Genomic DNA, 22,455 nt, shown 5'->3' with positions numbered 1-22,455 from the left:
TGAGCCACAGGAACCCCTATAAATTCTGTTCTATAAGGAAAACTGAAATTTAGTGGATGTAGTATTTTTCTATGGTATTGCATCTTTCAAAGAGATCATGACCCCCAATTTTCTAGTAGGCTGCTGTTTTTAGTTTGAAAAACACCACTACAGAGGAAAAAGGGAACTCATAAGTGGATTATAATCTAAAGAAAACATATCCTGAGATCAACACTTCCTTTGATCTAGTCAATGTTTACTAATTATCTTTTTTAATTAATGTATAATTGACATAGAACGTTAGTTTCTGGTACACAACATGACTCTGTATTTGTATATACCCATTGCAGAACAATAACCACAATAAATACATAATTATGGAAACTTTTTGTAGTGGGAATTTTTAAGATCTACTCTCCCAGCAACTTTCTCAACAACTTTCAAATATGGAATACAGTATTACTGATTATAGTCCCCATGCTGTACGTTACATGCCTGTGACTTATTTTATAACTGGAAGCTAGTGCCTTTTACCCCCATTTGCCCATTTTGCCCACCCACACCCCGTACCACTGGCAACTACCAATCTGTTCACTGTATCTAAGTTCCCCTTTATCGGGTGGAGCAGGGGAGGGCTGTTTGGATGGCATATATAGGTGAGATCATTCTATCATTTTCTGTCTGACTTGTTTCACTTAGCATAGCACCCTCAAGGTCCATCCATGTTGCCTCAAATGGCAGAATTTCATTCCTTTTTATGGCTGAATAACAAATACATACGTATATATAACACATTTTCTTTATCCTTTCAGCCGTCAATGGACACTTGTTTCCGTATCTTGCCTATTGTAAATAATGCCGCAATGAACAGAGGGCATACGGTTTTCCAAAGTGGCTGCACAGCGGATTCCCTTGTCTCCACACCCTCACCAACACTCATTATTCCTTGTCTTGACAACATCCGTTCTAAGAGCTGTGAGGTGATAGCTCATTGATTTTGATCTGCAATTCCCTGATGATGATGATGTTGAGCATTTATTCATATGTCTGCTGGTGCTTGCTAGTTACCTTAATTTGTTTTCTAGACCATGGAAAGAACCCCAGTGCCGAGATCCCATTATTCACATTGACCTCACACTTTCTGGAGTAATACTCATTACAAATCAATAAATCCACATTTGATGCACATCAGTGTTGTGCGGGTTGAAAGAACACAGCATCACCAGCCCAATAGCTCCTAGATCTGATGACTCTCATTGGACTGAACTGTGCAACACCAGACTCTCCAGTCAAAGCAAAGCTTCCAGTTCCAGAACATTTGTATCTGTTGCGTTATGGTGACACAAGACAGCAATTTGCAATACTCAACCAAACACGATGACTCAGCAGGGAGGTGTAGTTCAATCGGATTTTATTTAAAAATCTGCAAAGCTGAAGGAGGAACCTGATCTTTTTTGTAAAAGGAAGCAATTTTCACAGTATAGATTTAGCCATTTTTCCATTTTAGCTTTTGTTGAATAATAACAGAAACTGAAATTTCTGTTCAGTCCTTACTCCAGCACACTCAGCCAGGTGCTTGGGATCTTGTAGCAAGACAACATGCTCCCTGGTCTGAACTCATAGGAAATCCTTTCACCCAGGTGGAACACCAGTTCACCCCCGGCAAAAACACGAGGTCTTATTTTCACTGCTCTACACAGGACTCTGAAAATCCTCAATTTTAAAGTTGAGAAAAATGTGAAAGGATTCTCTAATTCACTGCTTGCAATAAACCCAGCTACTTAATTCTTGACAGTTACAAGTATAAAATACTTGCAATTTATAAGATGTTCCATATTTAATGGAACTCAAATGTTAAAAAATTGGGTCAAGTAACATGCTTTCAGGTTTTAGAACGTTACTTAATAAAACTTACTAAGACAAGATATGCAGCATTTTCTTGTACTTGGTGTTATAAACTCCTACTGACGATGGCTACTTGATGGTCAAAAAATAAATAAAAAAGAGAAGAAACCATATATACTGATATGTAACAATGCCTGCAGGGAATGTCATGTATTAAATTTTGTTACTGAAATTAAGCTTGGAAGAAGAAAAAAAAGATCTACAAAAAGGAACACCCATGTTATTTTAAATGATGAGGTAGATTTTTTTCCTATGCAGTAAAGTGAACAAAAAATGCATACAACTTTCAAATCTTTTTTTTTTTTTTTAAAGTTCAGGTTATAGTCACTTTCATAAACAAGACATTTATAAACTATGAGATGGAGAGGTCATCCTCAAGCAGGCTCTGTACTTGGTATGGTACTCGGAGGTTCAACAATCAATCTTGGATCAATCAATTCTCTCCAAAAAACAGTGATCTGAGGAAAAATACAAAATATTTGGTTTAGAGGCTTCATTTTGCGATCATACAGGTTTCACTTGGTTAAAAACTTCAGTCATGTAAATTTCCATTTGTGCAGAATGGTTGAGGACCTGGAATGACCTGAGTCCCAGTAAGATGAGTCCAATTAGCTAGAAGAACTGTTAACCTAGAATGCAACTACACTTTATATTAAACACATTGCACCTTTCCTTCATTTCGAGCAGGGCCAGGGATGGGATGGGCCGGGGTGTGGGGCAGCTGGTTATCCAGGGTCAAGGGTATTTGCCCAGCAGGACTCTGTGGCTTGGCGGCCCATGGACTCTTCACAGGCAGATGTGGCCCTTAAGGGTTATCAGGGGATTCCTAATGCTCCATTGCACAGCTCTACTCTGTGCTGCCTAAACCTAGGAGGCATCTCGTGTTTTACAGAGAGCAAACAAATGCCATCACTTGGGCCATGTGGATGAATCATGAGCACCATCTAGTGTCGGAGAATGGTAATGACAGACTCCGCTTCTAGCCCCTGTATAATAAGGCATAAAGAGGAAAGCTTCCAAGGTTAAATTTTCCAGTGTAGTTTCCAAGAATACCTTTCAACAAAAAAGTGAAGAGGCACACATTGCAAATAAAGAAGTACAGGAGACTTGGCCAAATCTGCTTATCCTACTACAGACCCTAAAAATGTGTTTTTGGAATAAATCCCTAAGAGTGTCGTCTATCCTAAAGACAAAGCAAATCATAGTCTGGTTAGGGTTTCTACAAGTGTACATTTCTAAAATGTGAGTTTGCAATACTGAAAGTTACAAAATAATATCCATAAAATTTCAAATATAAACATCTTAAGAGGAAACACTTTCTTAAATATAAATTCTATTTAGTTTAATGCTAGCACAGCCTAATGAGCCAGGCGTTGCCAGCAACTCTAGAAGCCTGACTGCCTAAAACCTCTAAACCAGATATTTCCTAAAATGGCAATTTAAGAATTTAAACAGAAGTCAAAAGACAGAATCACCCTTTTATGTCATCCTTTAAAACTATGTATGCTGTTGTAAGTCAGAATCACGGTAACATTTGGGAGATAGTAGTGACTGCAAAGAGACATGATGGGGATTTCCAGGGAGGCTGTTAATGTTCTGCTTCTTGACCCAGGTGCTGGTGACATGGGTATGTTCAATTATGACAATCCTTCAAGCTATATACTATATACACTTTACTCAAAGTATGTATCGATGAAGTTTTAAAAATATGCTACTCTTCCCTAATGAAACCCTTACATAACTATGTTTTTATGTAACTCTATAATCTTCAGTAAGATTCTGTTATTTGTGCACCTTGTCCTGTTGGCTCTTTTGAGATCCAAGATGGCACCCTAACTTGGCACTGGGCACAGACACTGCCACCCTGTAGGCAGACCAGGGATCCCAGAGCCTAGAGCTTTTATGACTTTAATATAGGCAGTTCAGGAAGCTGCAATGTCACCTTCCAGACTGCCAGTAGCCAGTTGAGAGAACGGACGACCAAGCAATCCCAAGAAGCGAAGCGCGCCTACCCTCTTCTCTTGCGTCACAGCGTACTCCACTACCTCAGTTCCATTTTCGTTGTGATAAACCAAATCAAATTTCCCAGGTTCCTTCATGGCTGAAACCAGACGGTGGGAAGGAGAGACAATAAGTCATTTCCTAGTAGTGAAAACGTTCCTCTACAGGGAATTTACATCATTGGAAAAACAACCACAAACAAATTGTCCACTGATATGGAGGCTGGGGACACACATGAAAGTATGGAGTGCTCAGTGACAGGAGACCCTGAGAAAGCCCTGTAACAGCAGATGGGAGCTTCCTGGCCATTTATCAGAGAGACTCTTTCCTTCATCAAAAGAGAAATGAGCTTGATACACTGTTATTAGTACTCTCAGAAAAGAATAGGTGTAACCATTAGATAACCCAAAAGACTACTGATATATTCCAGCTGGGAAAGGTAATCTGAATTCGGCAAAATTTGTCTATCTTGCTCTGTCCTCAAAATTAAACATACTTATTACTCGGTAATATAGCAGTCCTCGCTTTGTACGGTAGTGCGGGGTCATAAAAACAACCGTGGCAGGCTGAACAATCTGAATAATCAATGGGGAAAAATCATGATGGTCTCAAGACATTTTTAAAAACTGTCAAAACATTAAAATCTCTATTGGGAGATGAAAAATAGCAAAAATATTCTGCGTGTGGTACACTGTAATCTCAACTGCCAGAAAGAATTAGTGCTCTCTTTGTGAAGAAACTTATCCAGGGGACGCCTGGGTGGCTCAGTAGGTTGGGCCTCTGCCTTCAGCTCAAGTCATGATCTCAGCGTCCTGGGACTGAGCCCCACAGCGGGCTCTTTGCTCAGCGGGGAGCCTGCTTCTCCCTCTCTCTCTCTGCCTACATATGATTTCTCTCTCTGTCTAATAAATGAATAAAATCTTAAGGAAAAAAAAAAAAAACAAACTTATCCAGGCACCTGGTTGGCTCAGTCAGTAGAGCATGTGACTCTAGATCTTGGGGTCATGAGTTCAAGCCCCACTTTGGGTGTAGAGATGACTTAAAAATAAAAATCTTAAAAAAGAAAAGAAAAGAACAAGCTATTAACAAGAGTGGTTTAAACAGTGCTTGCCTTCCTGCCATGTAATGACAACATAGAGGGAGAGTCTTTTCTACACTTGCAAAAGCAGCAGACTCCTTCCTAAGTGTGCATCAGCTTTCAGGATTTTATCCTTTGAGCTCTTACCATCATCATGAAATAGCTCTTCCGTCACCACCAGCCCTCCTCATTTATGTCAAGAAGTTCACATGAACTGCAGGGCCAACATCCACACGGTCAGCTGTTCTCTGACCCTACTCCACTTGAACCCATTTGCATGTCACCTCCAGAATCATCACTTTTTGTTTCTTTGTTGTACTTTCAGGTTTGTTGACCAATTTCCTACCTCAACATACATTTTTGTAAAATGCCATGTGAGCTTATCCTGAGAGACAAGGAGGCAGCAAACCACACGCGTAGCAGTATGTCTGGGGATGGAGTAACAGACGCACAGTGACCAATCACCGGGAGACCTGGAAGTGACATCACTGGTCACTGATCACGATGAGCATCTGTTACTGACATAGTGATCTGCAGACCAAAAAGCTGGCAGTACTTTATGTGGTTATTCACAGCTAACAGCATACCTGATGTCGCTGGGAACTGGTGTTATGTAACCAAACCATGGGAACAAAAGTTCCTATATATATCTATATGTATGATCAGAACCATGCAAAGCGAGGACTACCTGTATTTCTATTACTGAACAGATAAAACCACTTCTAGATGCTCCAAAGAAGAAAAGTTCTAACTGGATGTTCTCACTGCCAATCACCTGACAGACAGTGATCAGGCTGTATCCATGAATTTGACCATGGACAAACCTCTCTGTCCACCATTCCTAGCAAAGGAGATTTCTTCAAATAAAACCTAATTAGAAGAAAGCTGGAAAACCAATTTAAGTTATTTCTAGTCATTTATTTAACATTTTAATTGCCTTAGGGGCTGCTAAAGAAAAAGTGATCTCTTCTGCTCTTTGGCCAATACGACCCAAATGAAGCCATATTCAGTGAAAGCTCTCTTATTCCCAGATTTTAGAACCAATAATGGATGAGGTGAATCAGGGATAAAGCAGGGAAGCATTTGAAATAATGTGTGAGAGTGTGGATGGCAGATGTACTTTAGACATTTTATTTTGGCTTAACACACAAAAGTATACTCATTTACCAATTCTTTTGAAATAGAACTAAGTAGTTCTTAGGAGCCTACTGACTACAGTTATCTTTCTTCTATAAACCATATACTTAATATATGTCTGCTATTTCTACAATTTCCAGTTCTGAGTTTTTTTTTTAAAGGGATACAAGAATGCGAACACTAGCAAGGCAGCCCAAGTTAGATATCTTCCTAGATTTCTTACCAGATTCCTCCCAATCTCTTTTGGCAGATCCATAATCCAAAAAATTTCTTAGTTACACTCTTGGGTCGCATTCAATTTGGGTTACATAGAAATAATTCCTTTTGCAACCAGTGCTCATCAGTTTACGTAATTTTTATGAAATTACATAATTATAGGACTAAGAAAACTTGTCTAATGGCTTTGGAAACAAATCCAACAACCCTTAGTGGACACACACTTCCACTAAGGGGGAGCACAGGTCCCCAGGGCTGCACTGTGCCCACGGGAGAAGTGGAGAGTTCGTCACAGAGGCCAAGGCAGAGAGTAGCTCCTGGGTATAAAAGCTATTTAGAAACCAATGTAGATATGAAGATCCTAAATTTTCAAATTCTTTTCTAGAAGACTCACCAGGTAAGGATGAAAGAATTTCTATATCTACTTGCTGGGTCTCTGGATTGTGGCTTAGTATTTTTCCTTCCTTTCAAAAATAAAAGTCCAAGTCAAAAACCAACATGTGAAACATTGAGAATATATTAAAACCACCTAATTATTATTTTATATTTTAAAATGGTTAAAATGGTGAATTTTACATTACACAAATTTTATCTCAATATTAAAACTTCTTTTAGGGGCGCCTGGGTGGCTCAGTTGGTTAAGCATCTGCCTTCGGCGCAGGTCATGATCCCAGGGTCCTGGGATCAAGTCCTGCGTTGGGCTCCCTGCTCAGCAGGAAGTCTGCTTCTCCTTTTCTCTCTGCTCCTCCTCACCCCCTACTTATGCTCTCTCTCTCAAATAAATAAATAAAATCTTTTAAAAAAATTTTTAAAATAAATCCACCTATAGGAGAAAAAGAACTCCCATACCTCAAGACACTATTTTCCCTAGAAATCATCCCAGAGGCAAGTACCACACAACTAGGGACAGCCCCTACAGCCCAAAGCCTGCTAATTATTCAAAGTAGCCAATCTTAAACTGTTTCCCCCATCCTGCCTTGCCTACCCCAAGGAAACCCCAGTAAAGGCCCTGGCACAGGGTTTCTCCTCACTCCTGCTTCTGCCTCTGAATGAGATCCAGGTGAGGTCCAGGTACTCTCCCCCAAGGGCCTGCACGACAAGGCATTCCCTGCTCCTGCGGGAAATTTAGGTAATAAAGTCTTCTTTCATTGCACTGACTTCTGCGGCGTCACTCAGTCACTTCCATCGGTTAAAATCCCGCAGGTAGGTGCATACACATGAGACAGGGTCAGGGATGGAGGAAACTACATTCTTTGAAGACAGATTTGACTTCTGAGGACCAGCTTCAGGAATAAAGCCAGTGATCAGCTAGATAACAGCACTTGAGGTCAAAGCAAAAACTGGGACTGATTTTCACTCTGCAAATGGTTTTGAAAATAATTTCCAGAAAGTCCTAAAAATACCAGGAAAAGTAAGCAAATAGCTTTCCAGGGTAATAACTAGGACCAACATCAATTTAATATGCATTTAAAAAAAATCAGTATTCTAGACTCACAATTTGTGCTGTAGGACATATATTAATTCTGTATTTATCCATCTCCCCACATATCACAGAATTAAACTCCTTATCTACCATAAAGTGACAAAATATCCTGGTTTGGGATGCCCGGGTGGCTCAGTGGGTTAAAGCCTCTGCCTGCCACTTGGGTCGTGATCCCAGGGTCCTGGGATCAAGCCCCACATCGGGCTCTCTGCTCAGCGGGGAGCCTCCTCTTCTCCGCCTGCCTTTCTACCTACTTGTGATCTCTGTCTGTCAAATAAATAAATTAAATCTTAAAAAAAAAATCCTGGTTTGCCCAAGACAGGCCCATTTACATTTCCTTCCAGGATAGTTATTAATATTAATCCTTTTCACTCACAAGTATCCTGCTTTAATTGATAACTTATATGTTACTTATAATAAGAGGCTAAGATAAAAAATACGATGAAATACTAATTATCTAGAACTGACCTACCAAACCCCTTCATGAACTGATTCTTCTTCTAGTCTGCTTTTGAGGAAAGGTTCTTAACAGGATTTTAAAAGTCTTCCAAGGTTTAAAAAAAAAAAGTCTTCCAAGGTATCACTCAGATTAAATCAAATCTCCTTGTACTTTCTCTGTATTACTATGTTAACATTACCAATTATTATTTTTTAAATGCACTTATATTCCATATATTACATCAAAATAAAAAATTATGCATTTTAACAAAATTTTGAATGGGTGAAAAAGGAAACATGCAATTCTGTAATCCCACTGGAGTTAAGCTTTTACTGAACTATGATAAAGCTCATGCTAATGTAAAGTCCCACACAGACATTTAGTGAATAAATTTCAAGGATAATATTGTGAGTTACCTGTGGTTAACAGATAATGCAAAAGGGGCTAGGTTAGACCATCAGAATCTACAGTAATTCACAATTATATAAAAGAGATTCCTATGATGAAAATAATCAAATTTTCTGGCTAACAGCTATTCATTATTTCCTTTCAAAGTTTAGGATCCTGGGGGAGTGGCTTCAAATAAGCGTGCAAATGTCTAAGCCATTTAGAAAAAAATGACTTAAAAAAATTAAAACTCATCATTGTCCTGCATTCACCCTCAAGTGCAAGGAAAATGACGCTGAAGGCTCCAGTGATACTATTAAAAAGTTTACACTTTGATAATGTTCCCATTTTCTATTTTACAACATTATTTACTCCAAAAAAGCAAAATTATCCATATTAGCAGCACTAAATACAACTTTAGCTTCTTTAATATACTAAGTTATTTTGAAATAAAAAGCCTTACCTTGTAATCAGAGACATCAGGAGAATAATCAGATGTTAGTTCCAAAAGCTACAAAAGAAGAAAGAGCCCACAAATACACAAATTCTGCGGCTCCTCTCCTCTGCCCCTGGGAGAATATGCCGGGTTAGGGTGCCACCCCACCACCCTGGAGGTCCTACCATGAACAAAACAGGGGCAAAACAGGGGTTCCAGTGGGAAACGTTTCTTTGATTTGGGGGAGGATGTTGTGGTGGAGTGTGCATGAATTAGAGCCCTTTTTTTATTGAGCACTTGCTATGTCCCAGACACTAGACTAAGCCACTTTTCGTTCCCGAAACAGTAAGTAGGCACCTCCTCCATGCCAGGTACAAAAACAGGACAGATATGATCTGGAAAAGGGTCTATATGCATATATAATCCAGAGTTGCTAATGATTAAGTTTATTTGGAGGGAGGATAATCTTTTTGTTTTAATTGTTGTGGTTTTAAAATATACCTTAAACGCAATCTTTTCTCCAACTTGCGGAGCAGCTGCTAACAGTGGTAACAAACTGTAGTCCTTCTTGTGTGTCTCTACTGGGTTCTGAAAAACAGCATGAGTCATGGGAGTCTATTACTGGTGAAAAAAAGCGAACCTGTGACATGCGCTCCAGACACACCCCATGGGAGAAGGGGAAGAGGTACGCTCAGAAGAAATCGTACTTGCCTGGATAATAGTAGATGAGTTCGTGACCATTTCATTTAATTGCTGGTGCTTCTGATAGTCCGCGTTTCTATTTAACACAAAGGAAATGGCCTGCCCTCGGCCTCGGCCTCTCCCCCGCATCCCCCGGCCCCTAGCCCCCTTCCAAGAAAGAAGGTCCTCTCCTCTCCCCCAGCCTCTTCCCAAACCGGCAGAAAGAGTCACATTGGGAGGGGGAGCAGGAGGAGCCGGTCTGGCACTGTTGGTGTCAGAATGCTTCCAGGCGGCAGCAGCGGGAGGCTGCGAGCAGGGCCCTGGGCCTGGACAGCCTCGTCCTGCAAAGAGGCCTACTGGCTTTAAGAAGCTGGCAGTGCGCTCCGGGGTGCTCTTAGACACCGTGCTCTGGTCATCAGACTCTGAGCTAGAGTCTGAACTAGAAGATGATGTTCTAGTTGTCTTGCCCTTGACGGTGGTAGAATTGAAGCCAGTTTTGGCGGTCACTTTGTTTGCAGCTGTGTTTTTGGTAGAGGGTCCTTCCTTTGATGACTCAGTTGGTATTTTCTCTGAAGAATTTCTGACCTCCAAGATGACATGGCTGAGACCATCACTGGTTGATTCATGGTAAGACTCAGACTCTGAGGAGGAAATGGGACTATCTTTTGTACTAATGCTCGTGCCACCTTTCCTTTTGGCTTTGACAAGGCTATTTCTAGCGGGCGAGCCTTTCAGAGGACCACAGTTCGGGGCAGCCCAGTCCTTCACTGTCTGTGCTTTGGAAGACCTGGAGTTTTTCGTCTGTTTTTTATATTCACATTTCTCCTTTCTCTTTGGTGATTTTCTTTTGGTTCCTTCGTCATCACCATCCACGACACTACACATGGCTTTGCTCTTCCTCTTGCCTTTTTTCCTCACACTCAGATCTGTGACGGCTTTTGGTTCCAGATCCAAGGTCTTCTCATCAATATTGTTCTCTTGCCTCTTCCACTGTTTCTTTAAATTTTTGTAATCTAGTTCAGTTTCTTCACCGTCCTCCAACTTAAATGCCCTCTTCTTTGCTTTCCTAGGTAATAAATGACTATCATCACCATTCTTGACTGTCACGGTATCCTCAACAGCTGCTCTTTCTTCTAATTTAACTCTATCAAAACGAGAGAGAAAGTCACAGTGAGTACGTCTCCTGGACAAGCACGTCGCCAGGACACAATTATATAAGGAGATGACTGCAAGCTACCCCTGCCACCAGGCAATGAAAAAAATGTCAAATCACTTAAGGATAAAAGACTCACTTTGACAAAATGGCCTACATGGTCACTTACGGTCAACTTTCTAATGACTAGTTCTATTTCTTGAATATCTTCTGCATCCCAAATATTTTCTAGACCTTTTCTCTAATCTAAATGCCACCATGAAGCAGTTATCCTTCATTCTAAAACAGATCACAAAATTACAGTTCAGACACGTAACCTGCCCACAGCTAATAAGATCCACAGCTAATAAGCAGCAGAAATGGGATTCAAACCAGTTTGTCTAACCTCAAAGTTCACAATCTTTCCATTCTATTATGTTGCCTATCCCAAATGGTGATAATGCAGAGTATCTATTTTTTGTTTTTTGTTTGTTTGCTTTTTAAAGATTTTATTTATTTATTTGACAGAGAGATCACAAGTAGGCAGAGAGACAGGCAGAGAGAGAGGAGGAAGCAGGCTCCCCATTGAGCAGAAAGCCCGACGCAGGGCTCAACACCAGGACCCTGGGATCACAAAGGCAGAGGCTTTAATCCACTGAGCCACCCAGGCGCCCCTCTATTTTTGTTTTTAAATGCAAGTTGCTGGGACCTGGGTGGCTCAATCATTAAGCATCTGCCTTAGGTTCAGGTCGTGATCCCAGGATCCTGGGATGAGTCCCATATAGGGCTTCAAGCTCAGCAGAAAGCCTGCTTCTCCCTCTCCCACTCTCCCTGCTTGTGTTCCCTCTCTTCGCTGTCTCCCTCTCTGTCAAATAAATAAATAAAATCTTTTAAAAAAAATAAAAAAATTTTAAAAATAAATGTGAGCTTGTTCTTAAATTCAGATTTTACTTTTATTCTGTTGAAATTTGGGGAATATTTTTCTTTTCTTTTTTTTTTTTTTTTTTAAGATTTTATTTATTTATTTGTCAGAGAGAGAGAGAGAGAGCACAGGCAGAGTGGCAGGCAGTGTCAGAGGGAGAGGCAGGCTCCCTGCGGGGCAAGGAGGCCAATGTGGGACTCGATCCCAGGACGCTGGGATCATGACCTGAGCCAAAGGCAGCTGCTTAACCAACTGAGCCACCCAGGCGTCCCTGGGAACATTTTTCTAACAATTTATGTTCTCTGGGATAGTGACAAGCCATCATAAAGTTCAATTCTGTGATTACTAATTTTATATGTCAACTTGACTGGGCCATGGGTGCCCAGACATTTGGTTAGACACTGTTCTGGGCTTGTCTGTGAGGGTGTTTCTAGATGAGATTAACATCTGAATTGGTAGACTAAGTCACATAGATTGCCCACCCCAGTGGGTGAGTGCGCTTCATCCAATCCACTGAAGGCCTGAATGGAATTCCCTCTCTTAGTCCACGTGTCTGAGCTGGGACCTCAGCCTTCAGGCTCAGACTAGGGCTGGAACTTACACCATCGACTCCCCGGATCTGAAGTCTTTGGACCTGGACCACAACCTTATCATTGGTTCTTCTAGATTTCCGGCTTGCCAACTGTGGATCTTGGGACCTCTCAACCTCCATTATCTCATGAGCCAATTCCTTAAACAAGTTCCTATCTATATATAATCTATTATCTTTCACTCTAGGTTTTTCTGGAGAGCCCTAACACACTTCATCTAAAATTATTATCACAGTAAAAAAAACTCTGTTGTTCCATGAACTGGCAACAGTTCTAACATGTGCAGTTCAATGATGGAAAGATGAGAGTATCCCGAAAGTCAAGTGCATAGTGGGTGCTTAAAGTTGTCTGCTAAAAACAGACATTATATTTTTAATACATTTTTATCCAGCTATATATTTCAAGTTTTTTTAGTGACCACAGAAAGATTAAATAATCGTATTTGGGGGGGGAGTATAATTGGGGAATAAGATGTAGGCATTTAAAAAAAAATTTTTATGGGATAGTAATCCTGTGATTTATCATGTGGTAGCTGAAGAAAACATACCAGATTATTCTGCAGAATACACAAATACACAGACACATACAAAGCAAAGTAAAATCAAAGCTGCTATCTATCAGATAGACAGAAATAAAAGTCTGAAGGATCAGGGATTTAATTTATAAAAACACATTACCCTCTACGCCCGGGATGGACTTTAGCATGTAGCAGCAAGGGAGGAATTCTCAAATGGGCAAAAAGTGGGCTGGCATCCTGTGAATCTAAGAACTGCTAAGGAACCTGCAGTATATTGGATTGTCCCTTGACATTCTTCATCAATTTGTTTTACTCGTAGCAATGTTACAATTCAAGCTTCAATCCTGAGGCAACCCGTTTGGACCAAATTTCCCATCAAACTGTGAAGATGGTTGCGAGGCTCTCAGTTCAGTCACTGGTTTGCTAGATCCCTGGAACACACAGTACCCGCTGCCACACCATCACGCTTTCAACAAGCAGCCCTTGGCATCACCTCACCTATGCTGAAGACATCGAATCTGGGGCTACCGGCCTAAAGGTATGACCTGTGATTGCTGCAGCCTCACTCACTATCTGCTGTTCCTGAGGAGAATTACTTCCTTTTGGAACACAGGAAGACTGAGAGACAAACCGCCATCCAGAGGATAAGGAATGGTTCGTTAGGGTCTGCTGAGCTATCATCCCTTCCTGGGTGTACACCTTCCCTAGGAATATCCTTCATTTCTCTTCTTGGATCACAAACAATAAATGTAGCTGTCCTTGTACGAAGAGAAGTGAATTACCTACGTAATTAGCAATAAAAGAGATTTAATTCCAAGAAATTTTAAAAACAGACTCTTCAATGTTCATGCAAACCCTTTCAGGGCAAGCTGGGTGGTATTATCAAAATGCAAGGCACTCCCTTTATTTATTTTTTAAGATTTATTTATTTATTTGAGAGACAGCCTGTGCCCAAGCAAGTGGGCAGGGGGGCAGAGGAAGAGAATCTTTAAGCAGACTCCCCACTGAGCAGGGCTCAATCTCACAGCCCATAAAATCATAACTGAAGCAGAAATCGAGTCCAACACTCAAACGACTGGGCTGCCCAGGCACCCCAAAATGCAAGGCACTCCCTTTAAATGTGCAATTTCTCTTCTAGGATTCTATCATACAGAAATACAGCCACACCCAGCTGCACAGCCTAATACCCCAAACCCACAGCCTGCTAAGGTCAAAGTGACTGGATTCAAATTCTTCTGCCACTTAAAGTAAAATTTTTAAATATTACCTCAATCCTTCTCATTTGTAAAAATGGGGACAGTGATAATAATAATATTCAGATGAGCTATCATCTATGTTTAGAGCAGTGCCAGACTCAGACCAAGAACTATCCAAATGCTAACTCTAATTTTTATTAATACAATAATTGTTAGTCCTCTGAGGCCAGGAGTTGGGGGGGTTTTAATGAATTTGTCCCACCAAATGGAGGTGAAGAACAACAAGAGAGTAAAAAGGTAGCACTGCACCCTGTTTGGGTCCCCTCAGTTCCCTGCAGCCTTCCTCCTGCCTGGCTGCTACATTATCACCTTCAAAGAGGTAAAAGTACTTGACCAAGGGAACACAGCTAATGAGCCATGATTCAAACTTAGGGGTCTGACTCCAGAGCCTGAACTCTTAATCACTCTGCCCTCTTACCTTTCACACAATACTGAACAGAAGTAACTCAACATATTATTGGCGTAAACACAGATCAGTACAACTTTTCTGGAGGCCAGTTTGACAATACTCACCAATTTTTAAAATCTGACCAAAAAGTACCTCTTCTAGGAATGTATCCTGCTGAACTACTGCCCAACTACACAAGAATGTACAAGAATGTTTACTACATCACTATGTACCAGTGAAAAACAGAAAACAACCATCATGAGGGGGTCACCAAGCTGGCTCAGTCAATGGAGCATGTAACTCTTGATCTCGGGGTTTAAGTCTGGGCCCCACACTGGATGTAGAGATTACTTAAAAATAAAATCTTAAAAAAAAAAAAAACCTGCCATGTTCTAAATGTTTGCGTCGCTGAAAAATTCATACGTTGAAACCCTAACCGCCAAGGTGATATAATTAGGAGGTGGGGACTCTGGAAGGTGCTCAGGTCACTGGGGCAGAACCCTCCCAAACCCGATTAGTGCTCCACAGCCCTCCCTTGTCCCTTCCACAGTGAAGGCACAATGAGAAGGTGCCGTCTATGAACCAGAAAGCAAACCTCACCAGACACTGAATCTGCTGGCCCCTTGATCTTGGACTCCCCAGCCTCTAGACCTGTGAGAAATAAATTCTTGTTGCTTATAAGCTACCCAGTTTATGGTATTTTTATCATGGCAGCCCAAATGAGCTCAGATTAACAACCTAAAAGGTCCATTAGTAAGAGGTTGGTTAAAGAAATTGACATGTCATGTAAAAGGATATTACATGGCATTTAGAAAGAATGATGTAGGGCACCTGGGTGGCTCAGTCAGTTAAAAGTCTGCCTTTGGCTCAGGTCATGATCCCAGGGTCCTGCTTCAGGCTCCCTGCTCGGTGGGGAGCCTGCTTCTTCCTCTCCCTCTGCCCCTCCCCCTGCTCGTTCCCTCCCTCCCTCCGTCTCTCTCTCTCTCCCAAAAACAGAAAATAAAAAATTAAAAAAAGAATAATGTACATTCAAATGAAAGATACCCATGATATGTCATGTTAAAAAAAAGTGAGGTGCAGGACACTGTTTATTACAATAACATGTATATTTTAAAAGGGTAAGTATACATGTTTGCACATGTATGGAAAAATTTTAGGAAGACAGACCCCAAACTTAACTGAGGATACTTCTAGAAAGTAGGGTGTGGGAAGAGAATTTGAGAAGAGACATAAGGGCCTTCTTCCCTTGAACTATTCTGAAGTATAACTTTTTTTGGTCTGTCAGAGCAGGAAAAAGTCAGATTCTGGGTCCTGAGAGAATGGGCTGTGAGGAAATGGCCACCGGGAAGCAGCCTCTCAAGCCTCCCACCAGCTGGCTCCACCTTTCCTCATGAGACTTTCCTCAATACTCCCAGCAGTCCCGACAGACTCCTTCTGCAGTCAGGCTTATCTCTTCACCAAGTCAGGCTAGCGTTTGCCTCTACAACTCTCCTGGGCCATCTAGCATTTCCATTTCTAACATGTCCGTCAAGGAACTGCAAGAGTCCCAGACCGTGTGTTCCATGATGATCTCTCCCTTCTCCATCATCTTCCACACTTAGCAGCACAACCTAATATAATTATCCAGGCTGATTGCTGACATCACACAAGAAGATAATATACTGAACCATGAAACTAGTTATTCTGCAATACTAGAAACCTTTAAGAAAAGAGACTATGCTTTCTTCTGTAGCTCTGGAGAAAGGTGAATCTGCTGGAACACAGAATGATTGAAAACAGGTAACCACAAAAATATACAAAATTTTCCCAAACTCAGTTTTTTCTAAGGTCTGCCCCATTTACCACCGAAGCCAGCTGCCATTTTACCACACACAATCACACATTTGAAGTGTTTAGGAGAAATTCTTCCTGCCATTGTGCTGTATTTATATCCTCTAAGAGCTGTCATGGCTTGCTTTTGACATTAACTTCATTATAAAGAGTGTAATTCCCAGATGATTCATTAATTGAGGTATAACTGCAGTTAGTGAGCAGCAAGTTATTAATTCATTAGGCGGGAATAGCCCAGAAAGGAGAGTTAATAGGAGGAGAGGCAGTCCTTGCAATTGAATTGTAATATTTAAGTAGTCCCTGAATTGCAGAAATAATAGAAGAGCCGTTAACAGTGAAAGAAAAAGGAGAAAGAACTTTTTTTTGAAATTTGGACTATTTCAAATTGTCTTTAGAAACAGCTAAACATCCTCAACAAATCACAGCATTCCTGATTTTAAGACACACACACACACACGCACACACACACAAAGATGTGGTTATTGCTCTGAACTGAATTCCCTGAAGAAATCTTATGAAGAAATCTTGTGAATCTGACATGTTCTAAGGAACAGACTATTCAACAAAGAGCAAGCAGAGGAAGTAGGCTGGTTCATAACTTTAGAATTTTTTCATTGGAGCTGAGCTTTAAAAAGAAGACCTGAATGAATTAGTCAAAAAAGTTCCAACAGATATGATAATGTCTTACCATTTTATTGAAACAAATGAACCACACCTGGGCAATCCATACCACAATGGCTCCTTGATACTCCTCTGAGTATCATTATTTTTAACTTCCAAAATATTTAAAACTATTTTATTTCCCAATTCACAACCCAAAAAGGTCCCAAATACTTATTTAAAAGAACCACAAAACACCCACGTATGACAAGAATGACACCGTAAGTCTCGGAAGACCTAGCAGGAGCACGTAGGGCGAACGGCACACTTTGAAGAGATAACGACTGTTCCCCGTTTGCCTGGGTCCCCTGCACCTGACCCTGAGAGCCTCCAGGGGAAGGCCGGGTCTCAGGCACATGCGTGTCATGAGCACGTAACACAGTGCCTCGTTAAGTGAGTGCCCCCTGAACCAGGGCTGAAAGAAAGACCGGCCGGGCCCATGCGCAAAATCAGGGTCTTTCCAAGTCTGGGCACCAATCACCTGGCTCAGAAGCACTCCGGGGAAGGATGCTCCTTACCCGGCGGATTCCTGAGCCCCAAACCTGCCTAGCCCAATCAGCATCTCCTGCATTCACTAACGTGCAGCTTGACAGCCCACCCCACGCCCACCCCCAACCCCCCTTCCCACTCCCCACCGCCCCCACTGACCACCCACGCGCGGCCTCCAGATGCCTGAGGCGCCTCCGGGCGTGCGCAGGCGCATCCCCGGCCCGCCGCCCACCCCGACACCCCGATACCGCGCTGCACGCACCTGAGGCAGTCGTTGTCTCGTACCAGGCGCGCGCTCTCGGCGGGGGGCAAGAGCCCCCCCTCCAAGTAGAGGCCCAAGAGGGCCCCAGAACTGAAGCCAAAGCGCTGGCGGATGAGACTAATGAGATCCGTGACCACTCGGCATCTGTTCAAGTCGACAAGAAGCCAGAAGGCCGTGCAGTGCGGGGTAGCTGGCGGCGGATAATCGAATTGAAGCCGTAGCCTAACCGTCTCGGAGGCCGCCATCTTGCCCGATGCTCAACGGAAGCCGAGAGACACCACAGGGCTACCGAGAGGCGTGCTCGGAGGCCCGCCCCCTGGGGCCTTTTAACGTATGCCCCCTATTGGCTCCAAGTGGCTACTACAGGATCGATGACCGGCGAGAACGCGGAGCGGGGTTGATTTCGATTCAATTCTGTTCATCACTGGGCTAGGAAAGAGTCTACGTGAATTCCTTTTCCGCTGAACTCTGTGCAGCGTCCGAATTTAGGCAACTCTCTGGATAAACAAGCACTTCTCAGTAGCTGTCTTCTCAGATATTTGCTTTTACACGGAAAAGAATTACAAAAAACAGTAACTCCCAATACATTTAATTGACAAAAGTTTTCATTGTAAAGAGTTGGAAAAGATGCAATTCCTAATATATTGTAGATATCGACGTTTTAAAATAAAATCATTAATTAGAGGCCTAAGCAGTATAATACCTACCACCATCCTTACTTTAAAATATAAAAGTAGCCCTTTTATTAGCCAGTAGGTAAGTAAATCACAAATTGTACATCATTTGAATTTCCATATAACATGGTATATTAATTCCTTTAGTTTTCATGACAAAGATAAGCTATTACTATTCCCATGCTGGAAGTTTTTTTAAAAGTTCAGAGAGACTAAGCTACTAACCCAAGATCACTGGACGAGTAAGTATTAATATTTGTAGTCAGTGGAAACATTGAAAAAAAATTCTGTAAGTTTTATTTTCTCCTAACCTTATTTGTAAGTCCTCTGATTGAATTATCATTACTATTATGAGTGGTACCCAGCTGACCAAAATAGCACAAAATATCACACATTTTGGTACATAATTAATAAACGGAAAATAAAATGGACATGGAAACATATCTATTAACGAAATAAAGCTCTATGGTTTTCTTTTAATTAGTCCAAGTCTCTCTGGATGAATATTGTGTCTCATTTAGCAATAGAGACAGGGCTTTACATGGATTCTGGATCTATTTTTTGTTTTTGTAGATGTAAGGTCCTAAGAAAACGTGTTTGTTACGTAAGTAGACAAGACTAGAAGGAATTATGTCGTTGGCAATGTCAGCCAATTCCTTAAACTCCTGCCAAGTTAAACGCTAAAGTTACTTAGGGATCTTCCTTTAAAAATTATTTTCAGTACTCTATCAGCCAACAATTCAGTTATGTTCAGTAATGTTAAAAACAAAGAATCGTTCAAATGTAACAAAGAAATGTCAAAAACAAACACCTGAGGAACACCTGGGTGGCTCAGTGCATTAAGCTTCTGCCTTCAGCTTAGGTCATGACCTCAGGGTCCTGGGATCGAGCCCTGTGTTGGACTCTCTGCTCAGTGGGGTGCTCAGTAGGGAAACTGCTTCCCTCCCTCTCTCTGCCTGCCTCTCTGCCTACTTGTGATCTCTGTCTGTCAAATAAATAAATAAAATCTTTAGAAAGAAAGTGTTCGGGTACTCTTCAGGACTGATTTGCCCACAGTCCTCCAAAAGTGGAAAGTTACCTAAGTAGCAGGTGGTTTTTAAGTACTTGCCTGCCTATTCTTGTTTCCTTCCTGTAGATAGGTGAAATGTCACCATTCTTTTTACTGTGGAAACCTAGAGTGATGACAAAGGATTGATTCCAAACTGTAAAAAAGAGTCAGATCTAGTCCTAGATGTGAGCCAATTAAATCTGATCAGATCTAATCTAAGCCTCAGAACCAAAGTATTAACATACTGGATGGTAGGTACCCAATTCTGTGTGTTTATCTGCATTTTACAATGTTCATGACTTCAAAAATTTATAGAAAGTACTTATTATTCTTTTGTCGAATGATCCTTTAAAAACTTACAAAAGGTCATTTGACAACATTTGCCTAATCATAAATTCATGTACCTTTTTTTTTCATGTACTCTTTGACTTAGCAATTCCATATCTAGGCATTTATCCTAGAGATAGACTAATACAATGAGCAGAGACTCCCGTACAAGGTTTCCCGAAACACTGTAAAAGCAAATAACAAGAAACAAAGTAAATACCCATCTATAGATTTAATTGAATAAAATTAGTGTACATCAAATGGTTGTATAGAATTCCACTGTATCAAAAGTTATGCAATTAAATCCCTATTTAGTTAATTCCAAATATACCTCGATGGAAATGTGCCTAGGATATAATGAGAGAAAAGAGAAGGCGCAGAGCTGTATGTTTTATGCTTCTATGTGCTTTCCTTTTTAAAATTAAGCTTTTGGGGGGCAGCACCTGGGTGGCTCAGTCAGGTAAATGTCTGACTCTTGATCTCAGCTCAGGTGTTAATCTCAGGGCCATGATTTTGAGCCCCACATTGAGGAGGAGCCTACTTAAGATAAATAAATAGGGTGGCTCCGTCTGTTAAGAGTCTGCCTTGGGCTCAGGTCATGATCCCAGAGTTCTGGGAGCAAGTCCTGTATCAGGCTACTTGCTCAGTGGGGAGCCTGTTTCTCCCTCTGAGGGCTGCTTCCCCTGCTTGTGCATTGTCTCTTTCTTTCTATGACAAATAAGTAAATAAATAGTTAATAAATAAATAAAATTTAGTTTTTTAAAAGTATGAGATAATTATAGATCACATGCAGTTGTGGAAAATAATGGAGAGATCTCATGTACCAATTTCCCCCAGTGATAACTAGAATGTTGACATGAATATAACCAAGACACAGAACAGTTCCATTTTCACAGGGATCTTCCCTGTTGCTGTTAGAGCCACCACTATGCTTTCCATTTCTGTGATTTTGTCATTTCAAGAATGTTATATGAGTGAAATCATGAAGAATGTAAACTTTTGGTATTGGCTTTTCTTCTCCTCAGCATAACTCTCTGGAGACTCATTCAGGTTGTTGTATATCCATAGTTTGCTCTTATTATTGCTAAACAGTATCCCGTGGCACGGGTGAGCCCCCGTTTGTTTAACCATTTGCATTGAAGACCTGTTGGCCGTGTTCAAGGCCATTTGGGTTGTTTCCAGTTTGGGGTTATTACAAATAAAGCTGCTATAAACATTCATTGACAGGTTTTTATGTAAAAGTAAGACTTTATTTCCCTGGGATAAATGCCCAGGAGTGCAATTGCATGGGTCGTATGATAGTTGCATGTTTATTTTATTTTTTTAAGATCTTATTTATTTGAGAGAGAGCACAAGCGGGGGTGGGGGCAGAGGGAAAAGGAGAAGCAGGCTCTCCACTGAGCAGGGGAGACTGACGCAGGGCTTGATCCCAGGACCCTGAGGTCATGACCTGAGCTGAAGGCAGCCACTTAACCGACTGAGCCACCCAGTCACTCCTGTGTGTATATTTTTCAAATGTTCCTTTAGAAGAGGCTTATCTCTAGTATCCTCATTATGGCATTTAACACATTCCAGGACCAACCCAAGCTAGAGCTTGCGAAAATCGGGTTGCCTAATTCTTTTCTCTGGCCCAAATCTCAGTGCCCTTGCCCTTCACTGGCAGGACTCTTTTCACAAGGTTGTTAATAAAAACATCTGTCCATTTATGAGAGTCAGAAGGAGAGGGATACAGAGGGGGACAGAAAAAGGAGTTGTCACATGGACTTTGTTTTTCAGTTTCGTTCTCTGTCATGAGCACTTTTTGAAATACAGTATTTAGCAATAACTTGTCCTTGTATTATCCTGTGTCCTAGTTCTATGAGGTGAGTTATTTAGAATATCCTAAGGAAAAAAAAATGACCTTTAGACACATACACACACACACCCCTCTACCATTCATTTCCTCCCTTCCCCTACTCAAACCTAGAATTCCATCTAGGAATGATTGTTGTGGGGGCACCTGGTCTGTTAAGCCTCTGCCTTCAGCTCAGGGCATGATCCCGAGGTCCTGGGATAGAGCCCCACAGCAGGCTCTCTGCTTAGCAGGGAGTCTGCTTCTCCCTCTCCCCACTGCTTGTGCTCACACACTCTCTCTCTCAAATAAAATATTAAAATGACTGTTCCAAAGACAATGTTAACACAGAATTATATGAATGACAAATTACCAACCCAGAAAAAAACAATAAAACTTTTTTTCATTGTACTTACAAAGATGAAGACTAGAGAAAAATACATAACGCCAACAATGGTTTTGCAGGAACTAAAAATTTTAGTAATTTCCAACATGTCCATGATATATGTAATTTTATAGTTCAAATACGTTTAAAGCTAAATCTGTGAAAAATGCAATCGCAGTGTTCTACGACCAGGTGGTTCAGGCTTCATCTGCCTGGATGTCATGCAGTAGCTTCCGAAATGCCAGGCGTATTTTTGGGGAAGGAAGGGATGAGCCAGGCAGGAAAGACGGTTCTCGCGGTTATTTCTCCGCAGCGTTTCAGTCCCGTCGCACGACCCAAGTCAGACAAATGCATTAAACGCTGCAACTTCTCTGATCCATCCCCAAAGCCGCAGAGGAGGAC

The 22,455-nt window shown here is 41.3% G+C and overlaps 1 protein-coding gene across 2 annotated transcripts; it reads right to left on the bottom strand.

Moving 5' to 3' along the window:
- Positions 1-1,373: 1,373 nt before the first annotated feature.
- Positions 1,374-22,141, bottom strand: COIL (coilin). Of its 2 annotated transcripts, none has more exons than XM_044248619.1 (8): positions 22,085-22,141; positions 17,789-18,330; positions 9,773-10,886; positions 9,563-9,649; positions 9,089-9,136; positions 6,711-6,780; positions 3,827-3,985; positions 1,374-2,342 (listed from the first exon to the last, which is right to left on the bottom strand). In XM_044248619.1, the coding sequence occupies exons 2-8, from the start codon at positions 18,031-18,033 to the stop codon at positions 2,314-2,316; spliced, it is 1,752 nt and encodes a 583-aa protein (XP_044104554.1). In that variant the 5' UTR covers positions 18,034-18,330; positions 22,085-22,141; the 3' UTR covers positions 1,374-2,313. The 2 variants fall into 2 exon arrangements, with proteins under 2 accessions (XP_044104554.1, XP_044104555.1); XM_044248620.1 differs by having other exon boundaries at positions 3,897-3,985; positions 22,085-22,138.
- Positions 22,142-22,455: the final 314 nt, after the last annotated feature.

This window comes from Neovison vison, chromosome 5 (assembly GCF_020171115.1).
Source record: "Neovison vison isolate M4711 chromosome 5, ASM_NN_V1, whole genome shotgun sequence".
Taxonomy (NCBI): Eukaryota; Metazoa; Chordata; class Mammalia; order Carnivora; family Mustelidae; genus Neogale; species Neogale vison.
Note: the sequence above shows the minus strand (reverse complement) of the source record. Positions and strands in the feature narration are given on the sequence as shown.